Source organism: Astatotilapia calliptera, chromosome 4 (genome assembly GCF_964374335.1).
Source record: "Astatotilapia calliptera chromosome 4, fAstCal68.1, whole genome shotgun sequence".
Lineage (NCBI taxonomy): Eukaryota > Metazoa > Chordata > Actinopteri > Cichliformes > Cichlidae > Astatotilapia > Astatotilapia calliptera.
The window spans coordinates 26,406,584-26,427,465 of NC_137425.1; the positions used below are offsets into that span (position 1 = coordinate 26,406,584).

The window sequence follows — 20,882 nt, forward strand, 5'->3', positions numbered from 1 at the left end:
CACACACACACACACACAGAGCTCTGGGTCCTCTTTAAGAAGCGTAGCTGTTAACATTATCTCTGCAGTCTCTTCTAAACTTCATGGTAGCTGCGGAAACACAGCACTGATGATAATGCTGTAAGGACGCAGCCCCTCTCTGGCGTCAGTTGATCTGAACCACAATCTGATGGCATGACTGATATCAGCTCCACACTCACTGCCTGTCGAATGGAGTTGGTGGCAAACTATCGCTGACCGTCTTTCTCAGTTGATCGGTTCAGTTTTTCTCTGCTGACAAAGCCATTAAACAGTCTTTTCCAAGAGCAGGTCTCTCCAAAGGGAGTTTATCAGCAAGTTATTAAAAATGAACGCAGTTTGGAAAAAAAAATGCAAAATGCAAATGAATGAAAGGAAGTGGAGTCATTGCAAGTAAAAGCAGGAGTTATGTGGGGAAATATTCTTCCAGTGTGAGTTACTTTTAGCCTCTGACTAATTTTTCTGTCAGCAGATAAAAATAAATGACTTACAAAAAAAGAGGGCAGGGGTCAAATGATCTGAATTTCAGGGATGAAATGGCATCTATCAGAAAGACAGAGCCACATGTGTAGCTGAGCAAATGCATGTCCAGAAAAAAACCAGCTACTCAACTGTATTAGAAGATGAAACATACACAGTTAGCCAGACTTACAGATTAGTAAGTCTACATGATTTCAGTAGGGTTCATAAAATAATGCTTTTCAAATCTTCGGTGACTTTGTGCAATGCAGTGCTGCCCTCTAGTGGACAGAGACGTAAATACACATTTAAGATTCGTGACAGTCAAAACCAGGATCGCTGAAGCGACACAATGCTATTTTAATTTTGGCAATAAGACCCAGATTATTCCGAGACATCACTCACAATCATGTCTATACACAGTGTGTGACCAAATCAGTAAAAAAAACAACCCTCAAGACAAACACGAAATATCTTGTGTGTGTTAAGGAAAGTATATAAATAAGACTAACTGGTAGTATGCTAAATTGATAATATCCCACACGCTATATAACTAGACGGAAAAGGTATTAGATTAGCAGCTGGATGCTAACAGCGCCAACATAAACACTTGGGACAGTAACGGGTAAGAGCGCGTGCCTCTTTGCCAATTAAGGCTAATTAAGTGACCAGGTGCGTTGACAGGAAGTCTACAAAAACACTGCCGCCCTTCATTCCGTCCCAGTGTTTTGGTGCAAAGACAAAAACGCGTATTGGCAATGCATTTCAAACATAAAGGATACTTCGGTGTTGTGCTTATTTACACCATCACAACAATCGCTTTGCCTCTAGTAAGCCGGTGTGAGCCTACTGCGTCCTCCTTCCAATCGAATTCTCCTCCTGATGACAGCAAAGGTCATTTAACTACGGAAAGCAGCAGCAGTCATTCCTCCGGCCCTGACGTCGGAGAGCGGTTGGACCTCGGCTCAAGGCGCGCAGAAGACCTCCTAAACTCTGACGACCTCCACAGCAGGAAAGAGAAACCCAGCAGCAGCCCCGAAGAAAAGCCCGAGAAGAGACTAAGACCCAAAATGGCGTCTTCTTCGGGTCCTACAGGTGTCAGTGACCGTCACAACCCCAGGCAAGCCGAGGACGAGCCGGTTTATTCATATGGAGACTGCAGAGAGGGGAAAATTAAGCACGTAGTTTACGGCAAGTTTGTCATCGCTGGCCAGCTGGAGCCAAACGTCCCAACTCTCGACTACCAATCAGAGTCCTCTGCTTCAGGTAAGCCACTGTCCTGAACTCACCTGACCCCAGGCTCCTCCTCACTGTGCTTGCGTTTTACTTTGCTACTTTAATACTCCCCTAACGAAACCAGTTTGATAATTTTAGTCATTTTTATAAAGTAGTTGGTACATTTTAATCCCTCATGATGATTAGAAACTATTCTACCACTAAAACGAATCTTTTCACTATAAGAGGCATTTTGTGTCCAGTTTTCTTATCCATTAGTTTGCTACATGAAACTCCCAATTTCCCCCTCTTTCACTCACGCACACACACTTTACATTCTGTATAATCCTCACACTAACACCATATTCTCAGAGGTGGTTTGTTTTTGTTTACCAGTCCGGTCTCTGGGAAGCCAGACAAGGCTCAGGGGTCACCGGGTCAGCAGCACAGTGGAGAGCTGGCAGAGGCTGCTCCCTGTGGTGGAGTGTGAGGAGGACTGCATGACCCTCACTGTCAGGAGGAGACGAGCTGCACAGCTCTTGCTGGACCGAGGTGATGCTACACCTTCTGCATGTCTATGCGCTCCAGTAGCCTGGATTTTATACTTGCACTATATTGCAGTGTTTCTTTTTTTTTTCTTCTTTTTTTTCTTCTTTTTTTTAAGGTTTCTCTTGGGAAACCCAAACAGTTTCTTAATATTAGTAAAATTAAGATTTTGTGTCGTCTATTTGTGTCCCAGCGAATGAATCATCGGTGCCTCTGTCCCAGCTACCACCACAGTGTGGTTATACTCTTCAGACCACATGGAGAAACCTCCGTTTGATGGTTCCATATTACGCTTGTCATGTCATTCAAAAGGTGCGTGTGTCTGTGTGCTACACTTAGATTTTAATTTTTTACGTTTCTTAAAAAAAAATTTGAAACAGTTTTTGTAACTTTGCCTTCAGATGCCACCACAGTAAATTAAGTTACACGATCTAGATGTGATGTCTGTGTTGTGCACTGTGAGCTGTCCAATCAGTTTAGCAGTATAACTCAAAAATTACACAGAAAGTGATTTAAACAGAGTACATATTCTGTTATTAAAATATGTGAAATTTAAATGATCGTTTACATTTTCTTTATGAAACTCTATAACTTTCACGCATCTAAGCAAAATACCTCCAGTTTTGGAATGTTGATAGGAAAATCAGAATAAGTACGACTAACAAACGTACTAAACAGACATTCACTTAAATACAACATCTGTTTCTCATGAAAATCATATCTTTATAACTCCTTTTTGAACTTCTTTGTTCTGGCATTGCTTCAACTCTGCATTCAAACTCTTCCACAGTTTTGCTGCATGCACAGTGGTACACGCATCCAGATTTGAAAAAAAAACCAAAACATTTAAATTAATATTTGCTCTTCTCAAAAGAAGCTGTAAATATTTCCTGGTAGTTGGATTTTTTTATTTATTTTTTATTTTTTTTCTGTCTGAACAAAATTTGTGCCACATTATCTCCACCGTGTTTGACAGATGATGTGGCGTGCTTCAGATCACAAGCCATTTTTCCTCTTCCCATCATTCTGGTACGAGTTCTTGGTTTGATGGGTCTAAAGGTTGTTTTTTGCATAACTGTGCAGGCTCTTTAGATGTCTTATGACAAAGCCTAATGTGGCCATGTTGTTGTTTGTATTACTAGGTTTTGTCTTGTCATAAACTCTTTTCTCTTTGTTTTAGACTTTGACAATGACCCGTCTGCTTCCTCCAGAGTGTTCTTGAGTTGCTTAGATGTTGTGCAGTTGGTTTTCTTAACCATGGAAATAATTCTGTCATCATGCACTTTAGTTGTCTTCTGTGGTCTTCCAGGCCCGTTGTTGCAGCTGAGCCAGTCAATGCAGTCATTCTTTTTAACACTGCACCAGATTATTGATTTTTCCACTTGTAAAGTTTCTGCTGTCCCCAAGTCTAAGCAGTTTATGTGGAACCTCTGAAAAATGTTGGACTGTGTATAAAAATGACTGTTATTCCTAAGGAGTTAATGCAATTTTTTTAGTAAAGTTTACACTTCAATCACATGGGTTTGTTTTTTTTCCCCCCTTTTAAAGCCAGAGAGGCAAAACAGCCAAAACTACAAAAAATAATGTAGTGTGTTTGTTTATGGCTGCATTGATACAGTTTTAAGTGTCAAATTACATGAAAAATGTCCAAAACTGGGCTAATTGTTGTTATTTAGAAAAAAAACTGAGTTTTTTGTAAAACCTTCCTCCTTTTGACTGATCAGATGAGTTGTACATTCACATTAAATAATCTTTGAATCTGGCAAATGTTTCTTTTAAAATCCTGAGCATGTATGGTCTAAGGTGGGGTGTTTTTAGCCAAGGGTGGTATAAATGCTCTCTGCTTTTATTCAGGATGGCAGTTATGTGCTGCCCCTGCTATGGAGGGGAACCCCGGTCAAGATGTCCTGTCCAGTCTCTCAGATCAGCCCTCACACTGTGGGGCTATCCTCCCTCTGCTGCTCTTCACATGGGATGACTGTCAAAGTACATGAATCGACTCCTTTGGAGAAGCAGAGAGTAAATGGTAGGCTCCCCTTTCTTTCTATTGGCATCAAACTTAATTTAGATAATAGTTTAGCCTTTTGCCCTCATATGTTGAATCAAATATGAACTTTTATTTCTCTTCTGTCTGCAGTGAGAGGAGATTGGACCCCTCTAGCTCTGTTGGCTGAGCAGTGTGGCTACACTTTGGCTAAGCAAGATGCAGATACTGTAATTGCTGCTCCGTTTATTACATGTGGCATCACAGAAAAGGTGAACTTCAGAGCATACTATACACAAGACAGACTAGACAAGACTCTTTAGCCCATCTGGTTCTCCAGCATAATCATCGTATCTGATGATTACTACATGTGCATATTGTCATTTCCTGTGGTCTTTTAATGTTTTTGTTTTTTCCTCCTCCAGGATGGAGAATATATACTTCCTCTCCAGATAGGCAAGGAAATCTTCACACTTGCCTGCCCTATGTCTTCTCCTGAAGAGCTCTCCGTTAACACTCAGCCTCTGGTCAACAGCCCAGCTCATCTAACCAGGGGGGCAGAAGAACCTATGTTAGGGGCTCAGGAGCCTTTTCCATGGGCCCCTCCTTTCTACCTGGCTCCACCGTACTATCCTCACCCTACATATCACCATAATTATGCCAGTCCTAAAGTACATGCTTCATATGATTCTCCTACTCCAGCATCTTTGACTCCTGAGCCGACTTCTAGCTCTCAGCTTCACCCTCCTGTTGATTTCCAGCCAGATTATCAACCCTACTACGTCTACCAGATGCCTTTCTGGGAGCCGTATGACAGTCCTCCGTCACTCGTTGAAGAAATGGAAGATTTACGTCGGGAGAACCCAGAAAGAAGAAAAAATCAAGAAACTCCTTTTTTGGCGTTCTCTGAGAAGCACAGTGTCACACCTACAGGCTTTCCAGCTCAGCTCGAAGCGCCGCATTTCCAGCCTCTGAGACACGATTTCAATCCATACTACCACTACTACCATCACCCCAAAATCCCCCTTTCTGGCAAACCTCAAAACCCTGATTCAGGTCTGGATGTTTCTCACGAAATCTCTTCAGCTCACTTGCGTAAACATGAATTTTCAGCTTTGGCCCCCAATGTTGAACAGTCTAAGAGCATCAGGAAAGTCACCTCGGACCAGTTCCCTCCACCTGTGTTAGAGACTACCTTTTATCCCTACGCCCAACCGGAAAATGCTAAATTGGTTGACAAAACCCTTGAAACTCATGCTCCTCACCTTCTAAACCCATATCTTTACTACTATTACTTTCCACATATTTCAAGGGTTGAGGCTGAAAGACTGGTTCCATCACATCCCGACATGCCTGGAGAAACAAACTTGTCGAATTCCTCACCACTTCCTCCTTCACAAATTCTTCCAGTAAATGAGCACAACATGAATGCCTACATAAAAGCACACAAGAACTTTGAAAAATATAGCACAGAGCAGATCAAACATCCTAATTTGTCTGCTAAAGTACATTTGGAGCACAATGATGCAAGCCGCTCTGCATCGGTGTCTCCTGCAGTGCTGCCTCCAGTCTCACAAGGTCCCCATCATAGACTTGAGCCTCAACAACGCCCTCCTCACACTCAATCATTCATCAATCAACTAAATCCTTACCAGTACTACTACCACCCTTATTATCATTACTCTCAGATGTATTACAGACCTGGAAACCAAGTTTCTCCAGCTTCACCCCATCTTCTTCAAGCACCTTCTGCTCCGGCTCAACATCTGACTCCACCTGCACAATCAGTGTATGGTTTTCATAACTGGATGCATAGTCCTTTCTATTATCTATACTACCCATCTAAAGTGCCTGAAGGCAACGAGCTCCATCCTACAGGCAGCATAAACTCTGAAAACAAATCTGCTAAATCTCAGCTTCCCTCAGACTTTGACTATGGCATGATGGCAGGATATTTTAACATCCCTCCGCCACTGCACAATCCTTTCCATAGTTTATATTCACATTATATTACTCAGCAGCACCATAATGAGCAATCTGAGAAACCTGATGAAGATGCGAAAGAGAATCTAGACAAAGTGAGAGGTAAATGATCACATTTAAGGGTTTATCAATCTTGAATGCCTTGCAGTTTAAATGTTTGGTCTTACAGTTTTAGTTTGACTGCACTGAAATGTTGTGCTTAAACAGAAAACCAGTGTTTTGACTTCAGATCACCACCACAAGGGGGCAGGAAACCCTCGGCCTAATGTTGTGGCTGTAATTACACACCTGTATTGCATATTTTCCATCTCATGCTGCTGAGTCATCCATAAGAAGTTCTCCTTGTTTTGTTTGCTTTCCTCTCAGATTACCTCGAGGCCCACACGTACACGCCCTCCGCCTCACCCTGCGGCCTTGGATCTGTGTCAGATACTGATTGCAGTAACTCTTTAGGCTGCTGTTCAAACACTGTGAAGGGTAAGTCTCACACAATACAAAGCTTGTAAACACTTGTCTAAAAGGATGACGACTGTAAAGGGGGAAAGCAAATGACTAATGCAATGACTCTCAGGCTTGAAGCCTTAAATAAGTATTTGATCCCCAAGCAAAACATGACTTGGTGCTTGGTGGTGAGATCCTTGTTTGCAAGCACAGCGGCACAATGTTTCTTGTAGTTAGCAGGGGATCCAATAATTATTTCCCACTCTGTATGTGTGTCGGCAGGCTGTACAGTGGGACAGTACTGCGTCTTTGCGGTGCCTGACTCTGTAGTACAGCCCACAGTTGCCCCTCCGGCTCATTCCCCTGAGGACATTAATGCTTCCTGCACGCTGCAGAGGTTGACCCCTGATCTTGACATCTACATTGTACCTCTGGATGGCTGCGGAGTAAACAAACATGTAAGGCACATTCCTATGTTATCACATCATGTAAACCCCCCCACCCCCCAAAAAGAAGGAAAAATGGACAAACACACGCCACTGTTGCAGAATAAATTAAAACCTTTTTAAAATGTGTGTATATATATATATTTGATAGATGCTTGGCGAGACGGTGGTTCATCTTTTGGAAGTTCGAGGTTTACATCCTTACCAAAACGGCAATTCTGCACATGAAAGTTCTCCTTTAAGGTATGTCACTGCTGTTTACAGGAAACTTGCTTTTGTAACAATTGCCAGCAGCCTTGTAGTACTTAGCTTTAAGCATTCAGCTGTAGCAGGAAAGATTGTTTTCTCTTAAATATTCGCCGTTTCTGCAAAATCCTTCTGTGGTTTATACTCCCGTTTGTCTGAAGGTTGTCAGACTTCTGATTTGACCTCAACATGACCCTGCTTGTGTGCTTGGACAAGGATACAATATTTAAACTGTTTGAATAGTAACTTGAAATACCTTGATAATGCTATACTGGATTCTATCTGGACTTTGACTTTCATGAGCTACAATTATCGAAATGAATCAAGTTTTTCCTACTTGTACGAAAGTTTACCTTTTTTGTTTGGGAAATATTTTTTACTTTTTGGTGATTTATAACAGGAAGTGAGGAAAAGCAAAGTCATTGTTCTGTGGTTTGTCAACAGTTTGAGCAAATGTGCTCAATCTTTCTCAACCAGTGTTTTGTGGGGAAATTAAAAAAAAAAAAAAAAGTACTTGCTATTTGTCCACAGGTGTCCAACATGGAGGCAAAGTGTTTTCAGCTTTAATCCATGTCCACCATTTTTGATGCCATGACAATCATCCAATCTTTAAACTGTTCACTTTCAGCTGACAGATGGAGGGTGCTGATTCCAACACATTGATATTTTTAACTATATTTCCTTTAATGACAAATTGCAACATGAAAGAGAAGTACCTCGTTTTATATCATTTCTCATCCCTATTTAAAACTCTCAGCTGTCGATGGGTTCAATAGGAAGTGAAAGATGAAAATGACTTAGTCTCAGCTGCTCAGAAAAGATGCCTCCCCCAGCTGTTATGACACTCATCAAAATCTCATAAATATTAGATCTTCACAACTGAATTATGTACCTGGCCCACTGCACAGTGGCCATTCTGTATTTTCTCTGTGGTGGTAAATGTTTTTCCACGGCTTCTGTATTTACATAGTCACTTGCTTCTTGTGTGGCGCACAGTTTGACACCAAACCAGCTGCCTTTAGGTAAATAAGATACCAGGATCTTGTAAAAGGCTTTCTAATCTCACAAGTGCGCCATCAAGGCTTCATCCTCAGCTTGTTCTTGTTTCCATTATGTTCTCTTTCATTTTGTTTTTGTTCTTTAAGCAGTGCTTTGATCAACAGCTGCTTTTCAAATGTGTATTGTTTCAAAAAAATTCGTATGCGTCAGTCTCCTTCCCTCCACAGGTTTATGGTGGGATGTAGTTCCTCAGCAGATTCTCCAGGTGAAGTGAAGTTTCATGTGATGGATGAACAGCCTCCTCTTCCTCTCTCACAGCCAACACCAGCCGCTGTCACTGTGCAACTGAGAATTGCCGAAGGTAATTTTTCTTTAACATCTGTGTTCTGTTCAAGCACCAGATCATAGCGTGGAGCCAGTAGGCAGAGTATTCTTAAACACTTTATTAAAGCGTTTTTCTTTTTCCCTGCAGATGAGTCTTTCACCAGCTACCACCCTGAAGCTCACCTCCCTCTCAGCCTCTTGCAGGGCAGAACAGTTTATGTGGAGGTTAGCCTGAAGGACCCCTCAGAGTCCACACTTGTGCTGCTGGTTCACTCCTGCCTGGCTTACACTGACGCTCCATATCCCAGTGGGATTCTTGTTTATGATGGGTATGTTTATACAAGGAGGAAAATGACGTCCTCACAGATGGTCTTGTTGTTCATATTGCTGGCTGCCCCAGTAACCATTTAACATGATCAGTGGTTTAGTGTGCTCGGGGATATGGACACACTGCATGAAACTGTAGTTGTAATTAGTAAGTACTAATTTTCTAGTTAATTGCAAAACAGTTTCTCTGTGGTTGTTCATGTTAAAGGACACGTGTTTAACAGTATAAACGGCCATTTTAATTGTAAATTTGATAGCTGTGCCAGCAATTTAAGAAATGCCATTGACTTTGCAAAGCTTGCTAATCAATTAGTGCACTAATAGATGCCAGTCATTCCTCTGCAAGTAGATGAGTATGAGGTTAAAACCTGTTCCTGAAAGCTGCGTGAAACTCGCAAAATATGCAAAGAAAAAACAAAACAAAAATCTTAACCATCTTGGAGGAAATGATTGGTGGATTTTTACTAAAGCCTCGTGTCACAAATTCCACTTTCCACAATTCAAACTCAGTCAGGTGGGCATTACTTAGTAACACAGTGTGTGGATGTTTGTACTGCTTTGATTTTAAAGCCGCCATGATCTTTTTAATGAAGATTTGCGTTGTCTTGCCAAAATTACTGCTGACTCTGTGTGAAGGCAACCTTGCAGCCACAAATCTCCAACATTAAAGAAGGGGGCTTCTTTAATGCCAGTTGTTGGTCAGTCTTTGGTTGTAAAGGCATGTCACTGTTATGTCGTTCAGCTGCAGCAGCCTGGGGGTTTTGCAGATGCTTCCGACCTCGGACTTGCAGGTCCGGAAGATCGCAATTTACAGCTTCCTCTCTCTTCCACCACACATGACTAAAGGGGGCTCCCTCCGAGAAGACCCAGAGGTATTTCACACCTAAGATGCACACAAGTAAACAGCTGTTTGTGTATAAGTTACATTCATGTTCAGGCCCAGTGCAGATAAGTGAACTCGGGTAGTAATGCTATTGTTTTTGGTTTTTCTTTCCCTCCTCACTCAGATCCACTTCTTGTGCCTGACAGAATTGTGCTCTGATGACTGCACCCTAAGATGCCTCGAAGGTAAGACCATAAAGAGAAATGAAACACTGGGCAGCTTGTTCATTTAAAAGTATAAAAATACTTGTTCCAATTTTGAAAAGTTTTGATTCCTGACTGAAAATTGTTTTAATTTAAACACTCGTTAATAAAATCTGATATCTGCAGACTTCTAGATAAACAAGGTTTTCTAACTTTTCATTCTATACGTCACCCAAGTAGACGATGAAGCGATAAGGATTCAGTGGTTGAAAATTTGCTAACAAATGTGCAGGAAAACCTCAGAACATGATGACGCAAGTTGACATTTACGTTGTGTAATGTGGTAATAGTCAAAAACAGAGGGGCCAGGTGAGACTTAGCTCATCGCATCTAAATAAACGCCTTCTTTGGAAAGAATGATGAACTTGAAGCAAAGAACGAGCTCTAAAGAATCACTTGTTCAGTGTGGTGGAGGCCGTGTTGTAGCATGACTGTGTATATGTAGCGCTAAAGTAACTCGACGTTCCATTGAGATTCAGTCTAATGCTCAACCTGAACGGCACTTCTTAAACTACAAAGGCCAAGGCACCGCTGGGTACTGATGGGCGATAACTAAACACGTGAACCCGGTAAATAAAAGAATGTGCCTAAACGGGGAAGTTGGTCTCAACACTTTTCACTACCTGAGGCAGAAAGTTTCAAAAACAAACAGGACCTGAAAGCATCTGAAGCCAAATGTAAAAATTCTTAAGTTTTTTTGGTTTTTTTTTTTTTTTTGTCAGTTTCCTTGAGCTTCAGCAGTCGTTGACGCCAGAGGGTTTACAGCCGATTACTGATGTTGCCTAAGTTTGTGTATCAAATCATTTTTCACTCTGTGAAAACATAACAAAGTGGGGGGGAAATGGCAGAAATCTGTCATTTTTAATGGTAAATGGCCTGTATTTATATAGCGCTTTACTAGTCCCTAAGGACCCCAAAGCACTTTACACATCCAGTCATCCACCCATTCACACACCCATTCACGCACTGGTGATGGCAAGCTACATTGTAGCCACAGCCACCCTGGGGCGCACTGACAGAGGCGAGGCTGCCGGACACTAGCGCCACCGGGCCCTCTGACCACCACCAGTAGGCAACTTCCGATTACAAGGCGAACTCCAAACTCTTGAGCCACGATCGCCCCATTTTAAATGTAATATTTTTCTCAAACCCTTAGTTAATATCCAAAAAAACTAAGAGGATGGGAAATGCTTTCAGATTCTAGTCTGCTGAAATCACAATGATGCAGACTTGCACATTATGTACTTCCTGTTCTAACACATTGCAAAGTTTTCTGTTTGATCCGTGAGGGGTTTGTGACCTTGCTGCCATTGTTGTTGCAAACCACATGCAGTAACAATACCCAGATGGGTCGTTGCGCTGGTTATTTGGTGGTTAAACGAGCCAAAAGTACAATTCTGAGACATTACACCAAAGCCAGAAGCCTTACCAGTTTTTTTTTTTTTTAAATATAAAAGAGGTTAAATACAAAAAGTGGAGGGTGGCATGATTTCCTGCTCCGCTGTCATTCTGCGATAAACTTAAAGTTGTAAAGCATGGTGTGATCAGTAATGTAGCTACATAAATTATCCTTGGAGCTCATATTACTGGAGTTTCCATTCACAGAAACCACCTGGTCAGGTTTCACACAGCTACCCAGTGTTCCTAATAAAGTGCTCAGTGTTTCTCATTTATTACGTGAAATGACTACATTAACATTTTTTTTTCCTCCACAGGTCCAAACACTGGTGTGTAAGCAACGAAATAAAGAGTATTACACAAGTGCAACTTGATTTTTGTCGCTTAATGGAAACGAGTGTCTCTGGAGGTTTTGCTTCTATAACTAAATAGTACAAATAAGTAGTACAGGGCAAGAAAACAAGTGACAGACAACTGGAGGCATTTAGCCTTTGAAATTTATTTATTTTTTTTATCAGCAAGACGGTTAACATTGTGTCATTTAAAAAAAAAAAAAAAAATGTTAACAAGCAAAATACAAAGGAATGAAATGTGAGCTTATTTTTTTTTCCCTTTTCTCAGGATGAAAGCTTTTAAGCTTTTACAGAAACAAGTCTTCTGAAGCATTGAGTCTGGAATGTTTAAACAGTTTGACCTAAAACTGAACCTCTCGGGTACCTGGCTGTCTTTTTTGCTGTTCTTGTTTTTTGACCTGCTCTTTGGCCCTCTGCAACCTCTACCAGAAATCTAAAAGGAATGCACTTCTTAACAATACTCTAGTATACAGCCACTAAAAAGTAATGTGAAATTGAAGCTCACATTAGAGCGATGACACCCACCATGCTACACCTTGCTGTAATTGGACCTCTACTATAACAAAGATGATACACTGACTCCCTTTTAACAGTCATGACTCACCATATCCAGTGACTTTTACTGTGTGCAACAGACACAAACTATTAGTTTTAGGGTCACATGAAGGGGGAACGATTCTCAAAATTAATAATAATAATGAAAATGTGGAGATTTTGTGTTTTTTTTTTTTTAAATTTTTTTTTTTAATTTTTTTAATTTTTTTTTTTTATTCTATAGACTGCCTCATTGAGTTAAGCTGATGAAACTTGTGTTTTTTTTGGTACAACATCTGTACTGCATAAGTGTGACCATAAATGTCCTTGCATCGGTCCATCTCAAGCTATTTCATTTTAACCAGATGCATCTTTCTGCACCTTCAGCGTCCGTATGCTCATGGCCACGTTGTTTCTCTTCCCCCTTTAACGTGGCCCTAATACTCATTCATAAATAAACAGCGTAACTTTTCAGGAGAAAAAATGTTTAAAAAAAATAAAATTCATGTTTTACCAGCTGAATTTGTTAATGTGTTCTCATGGCTGGGTTTGGCCACAATAATCTAGAGGCCTGTCAGGTTAGTGCACATGTTACAGGATTTATTAAGCTAAATATCTAAAAAAACAAAAAAAAAAACACCTTTTAATCAAAATATGGTTCTGAAGTAATGTAATCATAGCTAAAGGAAAATATGTAAACACTGATGTGCTGCTTGTATGTAAAGCAGTGGCCTTTGACAGGAGGTGGTTAAGGGTGTAAAACCCTAATCCGCCTCTTAGTACACATTTGAGTAGTACACTGTCCTCTCCTGATGGGCATTCTTGAGCTGGTTCAGGAGAACTATGGCGCAGACCATGGCCATCATCTGTTGTGCAGACAAAGGAGGAGGGCAAGTAAAGAGCAGGGATGGGATAAAGAGCTATGCAATGACCAACCCACTACATCATCCCGAGAACTGAACCAGCAACAGGTGAAAGAGTGTGAAGGAGGCTAGACCTTCCAGCCACAGCAATCAGATAGCACCCAGCTACAGAAGTGTTTGAGAAAGTGTGAGAGAGAAGTCGAAACAAACAGGACAAATCCAACCCTGTTGATATACTGGCCGTGTGTGTTTAAAGGCACTAAAGTAAAGATTGAAGAGTTGACTAGTGGTGGAGGGAATATTCAGAGCGCCAGATGTCTTATACTGTTTTGCCAGCAAATGTCAATCCTTCTGCAGATGAAGCAACTTTGGTGATTTTAAAAATGTGAAAACTCATTTGCTAAATGCTGTGATCTGCTGTCAAACCTGTCAACTGTAAGCTGAGTCGTGTGTGTGTGTGTGTGTTAGGTTGGATTTCTCCTATAACTGCTAATGATAAAAATTTGAGACAATGCTGAGAGCAGCAGATGGAGTATGTGTAATTCACACTAAAGCAATGTGGAGTAAAATCAAAATGGCGAGAAAAGCGCAGTGAGAATGAAGAGTGCACTAAGCATAAGCCACAGGGATGTTGGCTGCGCTGAGAGGAGTGAAAAAGACCGGCTCCTGGTCGGCACGTGTGCTGGTGACTACTTCATGCTGAGCTGGCAGAAAGTTAGCCTGAGTAGAAGTGGTCTGAGTCAGGATAATGTACTGAGGTGTTGAGGCAGAAACGATCTTTCTGCTGAGGGTAATGCTGCAAATCAGAGCAATGAACTTTGGAATGATTGGGGAAATAAAATGAGAAGAAAAAGTTCGAAAAGGGAGGGGAAAGAAGTATTTAAGAGAGAAGAGTGCAAAGTGATTAATGTATGGCCATTGACATGAACAACAATATAGAACCTTTAGTACTGTGTATAGACTAATAGTAACAGGAACAACAGACTGTGCTATCTTCTTCCCTACTATTTGTAGCATTTGCCAACTCATTTGAAGCTTTACTTGTTGCAAAGTAAACATGCATTATTTGCCTACCAGGAGCACTCCAGTTCCAACGAAGGTGCCCATCATCATTGGTGCTTTACCGATAAAGACATCTGCAATGACGCCAGGACAGCTCTGCAGGAAGACCGAACAAACTGAGCATCTAGTACAGTACAGCTGAGTGAAAGAGGTAAAGCAGTGGTGGCAGGACCACTGTAAACGGCTTCATTTATTGGCACCAACTTACATCCATCTTGATGTGTTCAAAAAACCCATCTGGTTCGGGGCAGGTCTGCTTAACGAGCTCTATTATGGAGACGCCAGTTAATCCACAGCAGTGAAGCTGCAAAGCAGGCAGATGAAGGAAGAGGTGAAGGGAGGCAAAAAACAAGTCTTAAACACTACCCTGCGCAGCCCTGTGGAGAAACTAAACACCTTTACTGCTTCCACAGGAATTGATGGAAACAGCTGACAGTGACGTCTTCTCGGTGTGTATCAGCCATATAACTTGTATGCATAAAGCAGAAAAGACTTGAGTATGCAGGAAGTAAGAGTTAAAATTTAGTATTAGGTAAAAATGAAAAACAGCAGCTTATATACGTACAGTGTTGTGGATGAAGGTGAGTGTGACAGCAATTCCTGGGTCTTGATTGGCCACATAGATAGTATACAAGCTAGCATAGAACTCGGCAAACCTGAGTCCAACCTTTAACATGAGAGATCAAAACACAATCTTATGGTCAGGACATACTGGACACATTAATTGATTTTCATCCCTTTTATCAGTATTTTCTCTCACCTCATTGCTTTTAATGTTGACAAGCACTCCAACAACAACTACCAGTGTAGCCAGTATGGCCAGAAGGGCAGAGAACTGAAGGGACAGGAAGAACTCTGTTAACTTAAACACTTTTAAACACATAGGAACAGGAAGTGAAACAGCTTTTCCAGTTTTATGTGGGTGCATCAAGAGAAGACGAGGCTTAACATTGCAGTAAATTCTAACAAGGACCTGTTTCAAGCTTGACTAAATGTTCAAATTCCCTATCCCTTCCTTGCATCTGGGATTCTTCCTGCAGGTTTGATACAGCCTGAAGATTTCAGAGCAAAACATTTAACTGGTACTGGACATCCATTAATTTCCTTTAACTTTAACATCCTTAAAAACCAAGAGGGCTTGACCCGAGGATGTAATTTACAGTTAGGACACCGTACATTTGCACAGCAAAGGGGAAAAAAACAGCCAAGAAAACTGAGGTCACTGTGTGATTATTGCCAGTTGCCTGTTTCGTCAGCGTGATTACACACAAAGTTACAAAATATCCTCTGTCAAGGCCAACTGGGCAATACACTTCACACGATGCAATCAAATGTTCTGTGTATCTGAACCTGGATAAAGGTCTGAATCAAAAGGCCAAATGTTTAAGTGGTTCAAAAACCTCTGCATCATATAAGATGCTCAAAAGGTGCTTGCACACTCCTGTGTTTCAGACCTCCCAAAAGTAACTACAGCTTTCAGCAAGATGTGAAGAAACAAATTCTGCAACTTTATGTGCAAAACATCTGCATGTTGTGTTGAAGAGACATCAACTTAAGTTGAGCTCGAGCTGTGCTGTACTTTTGATGTAATACCAATCTAAACCAAAAGATGGAGCAGTGAGTCAGTGTGGTCTTTTGGGTGGTTAAAAGAAATAAACGACCAGATTCTTTTCTTTTATCCAGCTGGCCAAACTTTCTTATCCATATGTTGGCCTTCTGTCTTTAAAAGAAAGCAATTAGCTAGCTTTCTTGAAGTTCCTAACTTCGGTCATTGAGGCTAACAATTATAAACCTCTTTTAATATTTAAAGTCATGATATTCTAGTGCATGATCCAAGAATGGAATTGCACAATTCAATGCAGTTGCGAAGACCTTGTCTGATTGGTGGGGTTGGGACAGTTTTGCATTGCAAATCTCTAAACTTTTAGCCGTGTAGCTCCTGCAGACCAGAGACACACGCCAACCTTTCTGCACTCTATTTCTACACTGTGTTTAGACTCAGATAGGATAAAATATTTGCACTCATGCTAAAAACCTTAGTAGGCTTACTGATCTGGCAGCAATAAGGGGAATCAATGGGGAACCAACTATATAAACAGAACCAATAATGACAGTAGCATCAATAAAAACAAAGTTTTTGGTTTTTACCACAATGCTACGCTCGGCTTTTGTTTGACTTTAAACAAAGTCGGCTTTTAACACTTAGTATGCCACATGATGTTAACCTGCCTTGTATCTCATATCATCTTAGACTATTTGACTGATGGGGGGAGCAGAAGCTCTGTAAATAGCCGTCCTTCCTTCCTTCCTGTTTCATTGTGTCATCGATGAATGGAGAAGACTGAGTACTTTCCTCTGGCACTCTGACTTGTCTCTGTGGTTCCACAGAAATTATGTTGTAACAACTTGTTGAACTTGATGTACACGTTAGAATCAAGGATCTGATCTGAATAACGACTTTACACAGATTTTACCATTTGCACCAGCATGTAGGTGATGCATGTGCTCTAACATTTAAGCACCATTTCCAGCATTCACCTTAACCTCTGATGCTGGCACTGGGGTGGTTTTAAAACGTTTCACCGTCTTCCTGTTAAACACAGATAAAAGCCTGAACAGTAACGTTAAAATTTGCCATAAAGTTAATGAATAAAGGAGTCCTCCAGGAAGCAGCGGGGTATTTAAGCTTGTTCTGAACATGTCTTTGCAGGGCACTTCTTGTTCAGGGCGGTTTTTTTAATTTAATTTAATTTTATTTTTATTTAATGACTCCTAAGAAACGAGACCAAATGGGATTACTAGGGGTATACTAAACGTTACTAACACATTTTTGTTTTGGTTTCTCTGACTAAACCTAAAAAGCAACCTAAAACTTTCCCATAACAGTTAAAAGGTGTAACCACTGTGCGACACAGGGTTTTGTGTTCACAGCACAGGAAACAGCTGGTCTGACACCCATCTTTACGGAAAAGTGAGACTGTAAGCCAACATGCATTACCCATCAAAACAACTCACCACTTGCAGAGCGCATCTCTTCTCGTTGCAGGCACCGTAGTCTCCAAACATCACCACAAACAGCATCACTGCCCCGAGAGCGATCAGCACAGTCACACCTGTTAACAAAACGGAGCGGGAAAGAGGGCCGTTTCTGTCTGTTAAATATGCATCGGAGCAAAATGTACCATCGTGATTCTTCGACCTAATAAATGCACCGACCCATAACAAATGCGCTGGAGCTTAATTCCTCCACATGGAAGATCGCTCTTGTGTTGTCGCTGAACCTCAACCACAAACCAAGTCCAAGGAAGGCAAACCCCACCACCTGTCACATGAGGAAATAAAACCAGGACAAAAGTGTAATGAACAACATTCTTGGTTACTTTCACATCTGGTTACTGAAATATAGGTTTTTAGGGTCTATATTTATAAACCATGCTGTGTGACAGATGAGTGTTTTTCACACTGTGCAGAACAGCTGGCAGAGGGGACAAACAACCAAGAAATTGGCATTTCAGGCATTTAAGACAGCTTTCTTCTGATTGGCTGTCCCTCGCAAGCATAACATTTACACGGGATGTGGGCGGGACTGATGCTGTGATGACCACATTAAGGATTTTGCTCTCGTTGATGTCATACAGAACCAAGAAGAACAGTTAAAATAGAAAAGTTAAACCATTTAGTATTATAGTATAAAGTATTATTTAGTATTTTATCCAATACCATAAAGTTCTCTCACTTTGTTTTTTTGATTGTCAAGCACTGGCACTGAAACCTGCTACAAATGTTGCAATAAGACAGAGTTTATAGAATTAAAGAAGTTGAAAATGTCGCAGTGATACCATGTTGTATCAGTCTTTTTGTCCGGCACTCAAAAGATTTTATTTTTAAATATTTACATTTATTACATATAATTTACATATCGTGTTTCATAGAAACATGTTTCAGGTCTTGTTTGGTCACAGAACGATGTGATGGCTAAATGAGGCCGACAGGATTTTACTCACAAATCTGGAAGTGGTGTCAGGAGACGAGGTGGAGGAGGGTCAGAAAGAAACAGGTGAAAGCTGAGATTGAGGACATACCAGCTTTTGAGGAGCCTTAGTGGGGACTACATGATTCAAAGTCTATTATGGACTTTGAAGTATAGTGTAAGCTAAGACTCTGACGTGGTGGCATTTGGTTTCTCAGTTGCTGCACAAAACACCGAGGTGTGAAGGGTAATCATCTATCCGCGGCAGCATTGTTCATGCTGTTTAGGAAAGTTTTCACTTCTTCTTTTCAGACGGCTTTATTCTTCTTCCACTCATCGGAGATACTGCCTTATTTTAAAGAGTCTGTACAATTTAACCTCACATTTCTGAAATCCCACTAAATAGCTAAGAACAAAAATGAATTGGTGGGTCTTAATTTGATCCCATCCCATACAACTCCTATTTTGTTATTTTTGTGACTATTAATACACACACACACACACACACACACACATATATATATTTCAAAAATTAAATACTGTTGGGTTCCTATCAGCTTACAGATGTGCCAAGCACACAGTTTACACTGATGGTAAAGGTGATTCCTGAAAATGAAAGTAACCTCTCTTGGTATCCTAAGAAACGAAACCACAAGGAAACCTGGTGTTGTTCCAAAAAGTGATCGTGTGCAAAACAGTCTACGTTTCTACGTGGGTTGTTTTTTTTTAATTTTGTGTAATGTCTTTGCTTATATCAGTAAACTAACTGTAGCCAATGTGATTTATGGGATTATAAATAAAATAAATGACCTGTTTTGTAAGTATCTGTAAGACTCTTTTATTGTACCCACATTGTAACCATTCCAGTCCAGACCACCTGTAATATCTTTGGAGAACTATTGTTATATTTATTGCAACTTGAAATGTGTTTTACAGATTAGAGTCCAACAGTTCATTAATAGAAGTTCAAATTGTTTGGCAAATACCAGAAACCACTTTTTGGCACAACACCCCTGTTTCATCGCAAAATTACAACTTTTAATCCTTCATGTAAAAAAACAAACGCCTTTTTTCTGCCCGTTTATCTCAAGAATTGATCACAAAACAGGCGAAAGAAAACGAAAGCCATGCTTGGCCTTTCCCTCTACCCTTCCGTAATTAACCACGCAGTATTAAAATCGAGCCGGACTTACCGCGAAGATGATGTTGAAAATGATGAGGATATATTTGCAGAACAAGCCACATCCATCCAGAGCCATGATGATGATGATCAGCGGATCGTTGAGCTGGACACACGGTGAAAGTCTGTAAAGTGCAAAAAGCAGAATTCCCTCACCACTCCGAGCAGGCCTGGCAGATTATGCGCATTTAAAAATACAATACAAACGTTTTCTGTGCTGCTGTGTTAGTTTCTACTATTTCACTCTATTTAATCCGTTAATGCGCATTAAGCAGCCAGTATTGCGTTTAAAAGGTTTAGTAGTCTTTTTGATTTCAAATAGATCACAGCGTGGCAGAAACGCTCGCTGCGAAATCATCTCCCAAACCAATCGATCAATACCTTTATCGATGTTTGTCTGCCTGATCGGTCAGCTCAGCAGGTGGGGAACGAAACAACTAAATCTTGAACGCTGCTGCGTGTGGTTTTCCAAGACTCGATCTGCGTCACGCTCCGCCTCTTCGTCCTCGCTCGGTCTTCTCATTGGGCAAACCACGTGAGTGACACATGCTTTGACCCATGAGAAGGCGCAGCAACGGATCTGTTTTAGAAGAAGAAGAAAGAAAAGGAAACTTAGGGAGAAACGAGAGTTAAAACGACAGCGATAGTGTGATTTACGCATACCAGCAAACAGACCGTGACTGTTTGCGTCATTTAAAATGTTCTAATTTTGCATAAACATAAAAAAAACACGAAGAATAGGGATCTAAGCTTTTTTTTGTCTATTACAGTTATAATCTTTCTTATTTCTTTTTTTTTCTTGTTTTTTTGGGTGGGGGAGTCCCACACAGCACACGTGTGGCTTCCGTTCTGTGCACACAGCAAAATACAAAAATAATACCAAATATCTGACAATTGTGTTCTCCAGATTTTATTGCTTTATGCCACCCGTGTCAGTTCTCAGTTATCCAGTAATAAAGATTAAAGATTAGGACAAATGTAACATACGCCAGTCTAAAGAAATCTCAACCTGCTTCATTAAAGAGGACATGAAAGACGCGAAATCGATCAATGTAGAGCAGTGTCACAAACCACGGAAGCCCCAGAAAAGTGCAATCAAACGATGAGTTTATTAACACACGCGAGAAAACATCAGCATATGTCCTCTGACCAAAATACTAGTGATGTGCGGATCGATCCTGAAATATCGATTCCTCCGATACCAATCATTTATGTTCTAGAATCGATTCTCACATTAAAATATCGATATTTTAGTAATTTAGAGTAAATTTGTGGTTTATCATTAACAGGAACACAGTGGAAAGAAACTATAACATTCGGATTGCCTACATTCAAAGGAACTACTTCCTCTTCCGCCTTTCATAGTCATGTGCGAAATACGGCTGTATAAATGTCTCGCAGCCCCTTGGCGTGCGCACTCACAACAATGGCTGAGCGTAATTGTGCGG

At 40.8% G+C, this 20,882-nt stretch overlaps 2 protein-coding genes and 1 long non-coding RNA gene across 5 annotated transcripts; 2 read left to right on the forward strand and 1 right to left on the reverse strand.

The window, feature by feature from the left end:
• The first annotated feature begins 959 nt into the window (after positions 1-959).
• On the forward strand, positions 960-12,409 carry LOC113021210 (uncharacterized). Of its 2 annotated transcripts, none has more exons than XR_013908627.1 (14): positions 960-1,743; positions 2,089-2,244; positions 2,432-2,550; positions 4,093-4,264; positions 4,376-4,494; positions 4,648-6,307; positions 6,572-6,682; positions 6,929-7,104; positions 7,244-7,335; positions 8,548-8,698; positions 8,810-8,990; positions 9,731-9,860; positions 9,996-10,056; positions 11,790-12,409. XR_013908627.1 is itself a non-coding variant. In XM_026165716.2 (14 exons), the coding sequence occupies exons 1-14, from the start codon at positions 1,236-1,238 to the stop codon at positions 11,807-11,809; spliced, it is 3,639 nt and encodes a 1,212-aa protein (XP_026021501.2). In that variant the 5' UTR covers positions 960-1,235; the 3' UTR covers positions 11,810-12,409. The 2 variants fall into 2 exon arrangements, 1 of the variants encoding a protein (XP_026021501.2); XM_026165716.2 differs by having other exon boundaries at positions 8,565-8,698.
• Positions 2,566-3,751, forward strand: LOC145428338 (uncharacterized). The gene is made up of 2 exons (XR_013908628.1): positions 2,566-3,267; positions 3,419-3,751. It is a non-coding gene; the product is annotated as an uncharacterized LOC145428338 (long non-coding RNA).
• Positions 12,410-12,537: 128 nt separating the features above from the next.
• cd9r (CD9 molecule related) lies at positions 12,538-19,967 on the reverse strand. Of its 2 annotated transcripts, none has more exons than XM_026165718.2 (9): positions 19,816-19,967; positions 19,448-19,559; positions 17,501-17,606; positions 17,300-17,397; positions 15,045-15,119; positions 14,850-14,951; positions 14,493-14,588; positions 14,297-14,380; positions 12,538-14,038 (listed from the first exon to the last, which is right to left on the reverse strand). In XM_026165718.2, the coding sequence occupies exons 2-9, from the start codon at positions 19,511-19,513 to the stop codon at positions 13,832-13,834; spliced, it is 834 nt and encodes a 277-aa protein (XP_026021503.1). In that variant the 5' UTR covers positions 19,514-19,559; positions 19,816-19,967; the 3' UTR covers positions 12,538-13,831. The 2 variants fall into 2 exon arrangements, with proteins under 2 accessions (XP_026021503.1, XP_026021505.1); XM_026165720.2 differs by having other exon boundaries at positions 12,538-13,225; positions 19,816-19,966.
• Positions 19,968-20,882: the final 915 nt, after the last annotated feature.

What these genes read in the sequence shown, in the direction of transcription:
- LOC113021210 (XM_026165716.2), top strand. Translation starts at nt 1,236, where the DNA reads ATGCATTTCAAACATAAAGGATACTTCGGTGTTGTGCTTATTTACACC. An exon ending in ATCAGAGTCCTCTGCTTCAG is followed by an intron (nt 1,744 to 2,088) that starts GTAAGCCACTGT and finishes TTTGTTTACCAG; the next exon opens with TCCGGTCTCTGGGAAGCCAG. An exon ending in CTTGTCATGTCATTCAAAAG is followed by an intron (nt 2,551 to 4,092) that starts GTGCGTGTGTCT and finishes GCTTTTATTCAG; the next exon opens with GATGGCAGTTATGTGCTGCC.
- cd9r (XM_026165718.2), bottom strand. Translation starts at nt 19,513, where the DNA reads ATGGCTCTGGATGGATGTGGCTTGTTCTGCAAATATATCCTCATCATT. An exon ending in TCAACATTAAAAGCAATGAG is followed by an intron (nt 14,952 to 15,044) that starts GTGAGAGAAAAT and finishes CTCATGTTAAAG; the next exon opens with GTTGGACTCAGGTTTGCCGA. An exon ending in TCACCTTCATCCACAACACT is followed by an intron (nt 14,589 to 14,849) that starts GTACGTATATAA and finishes CCTGCTTTGCAG; the next exon opens with CTTCACTGCTGTGGATTAAC.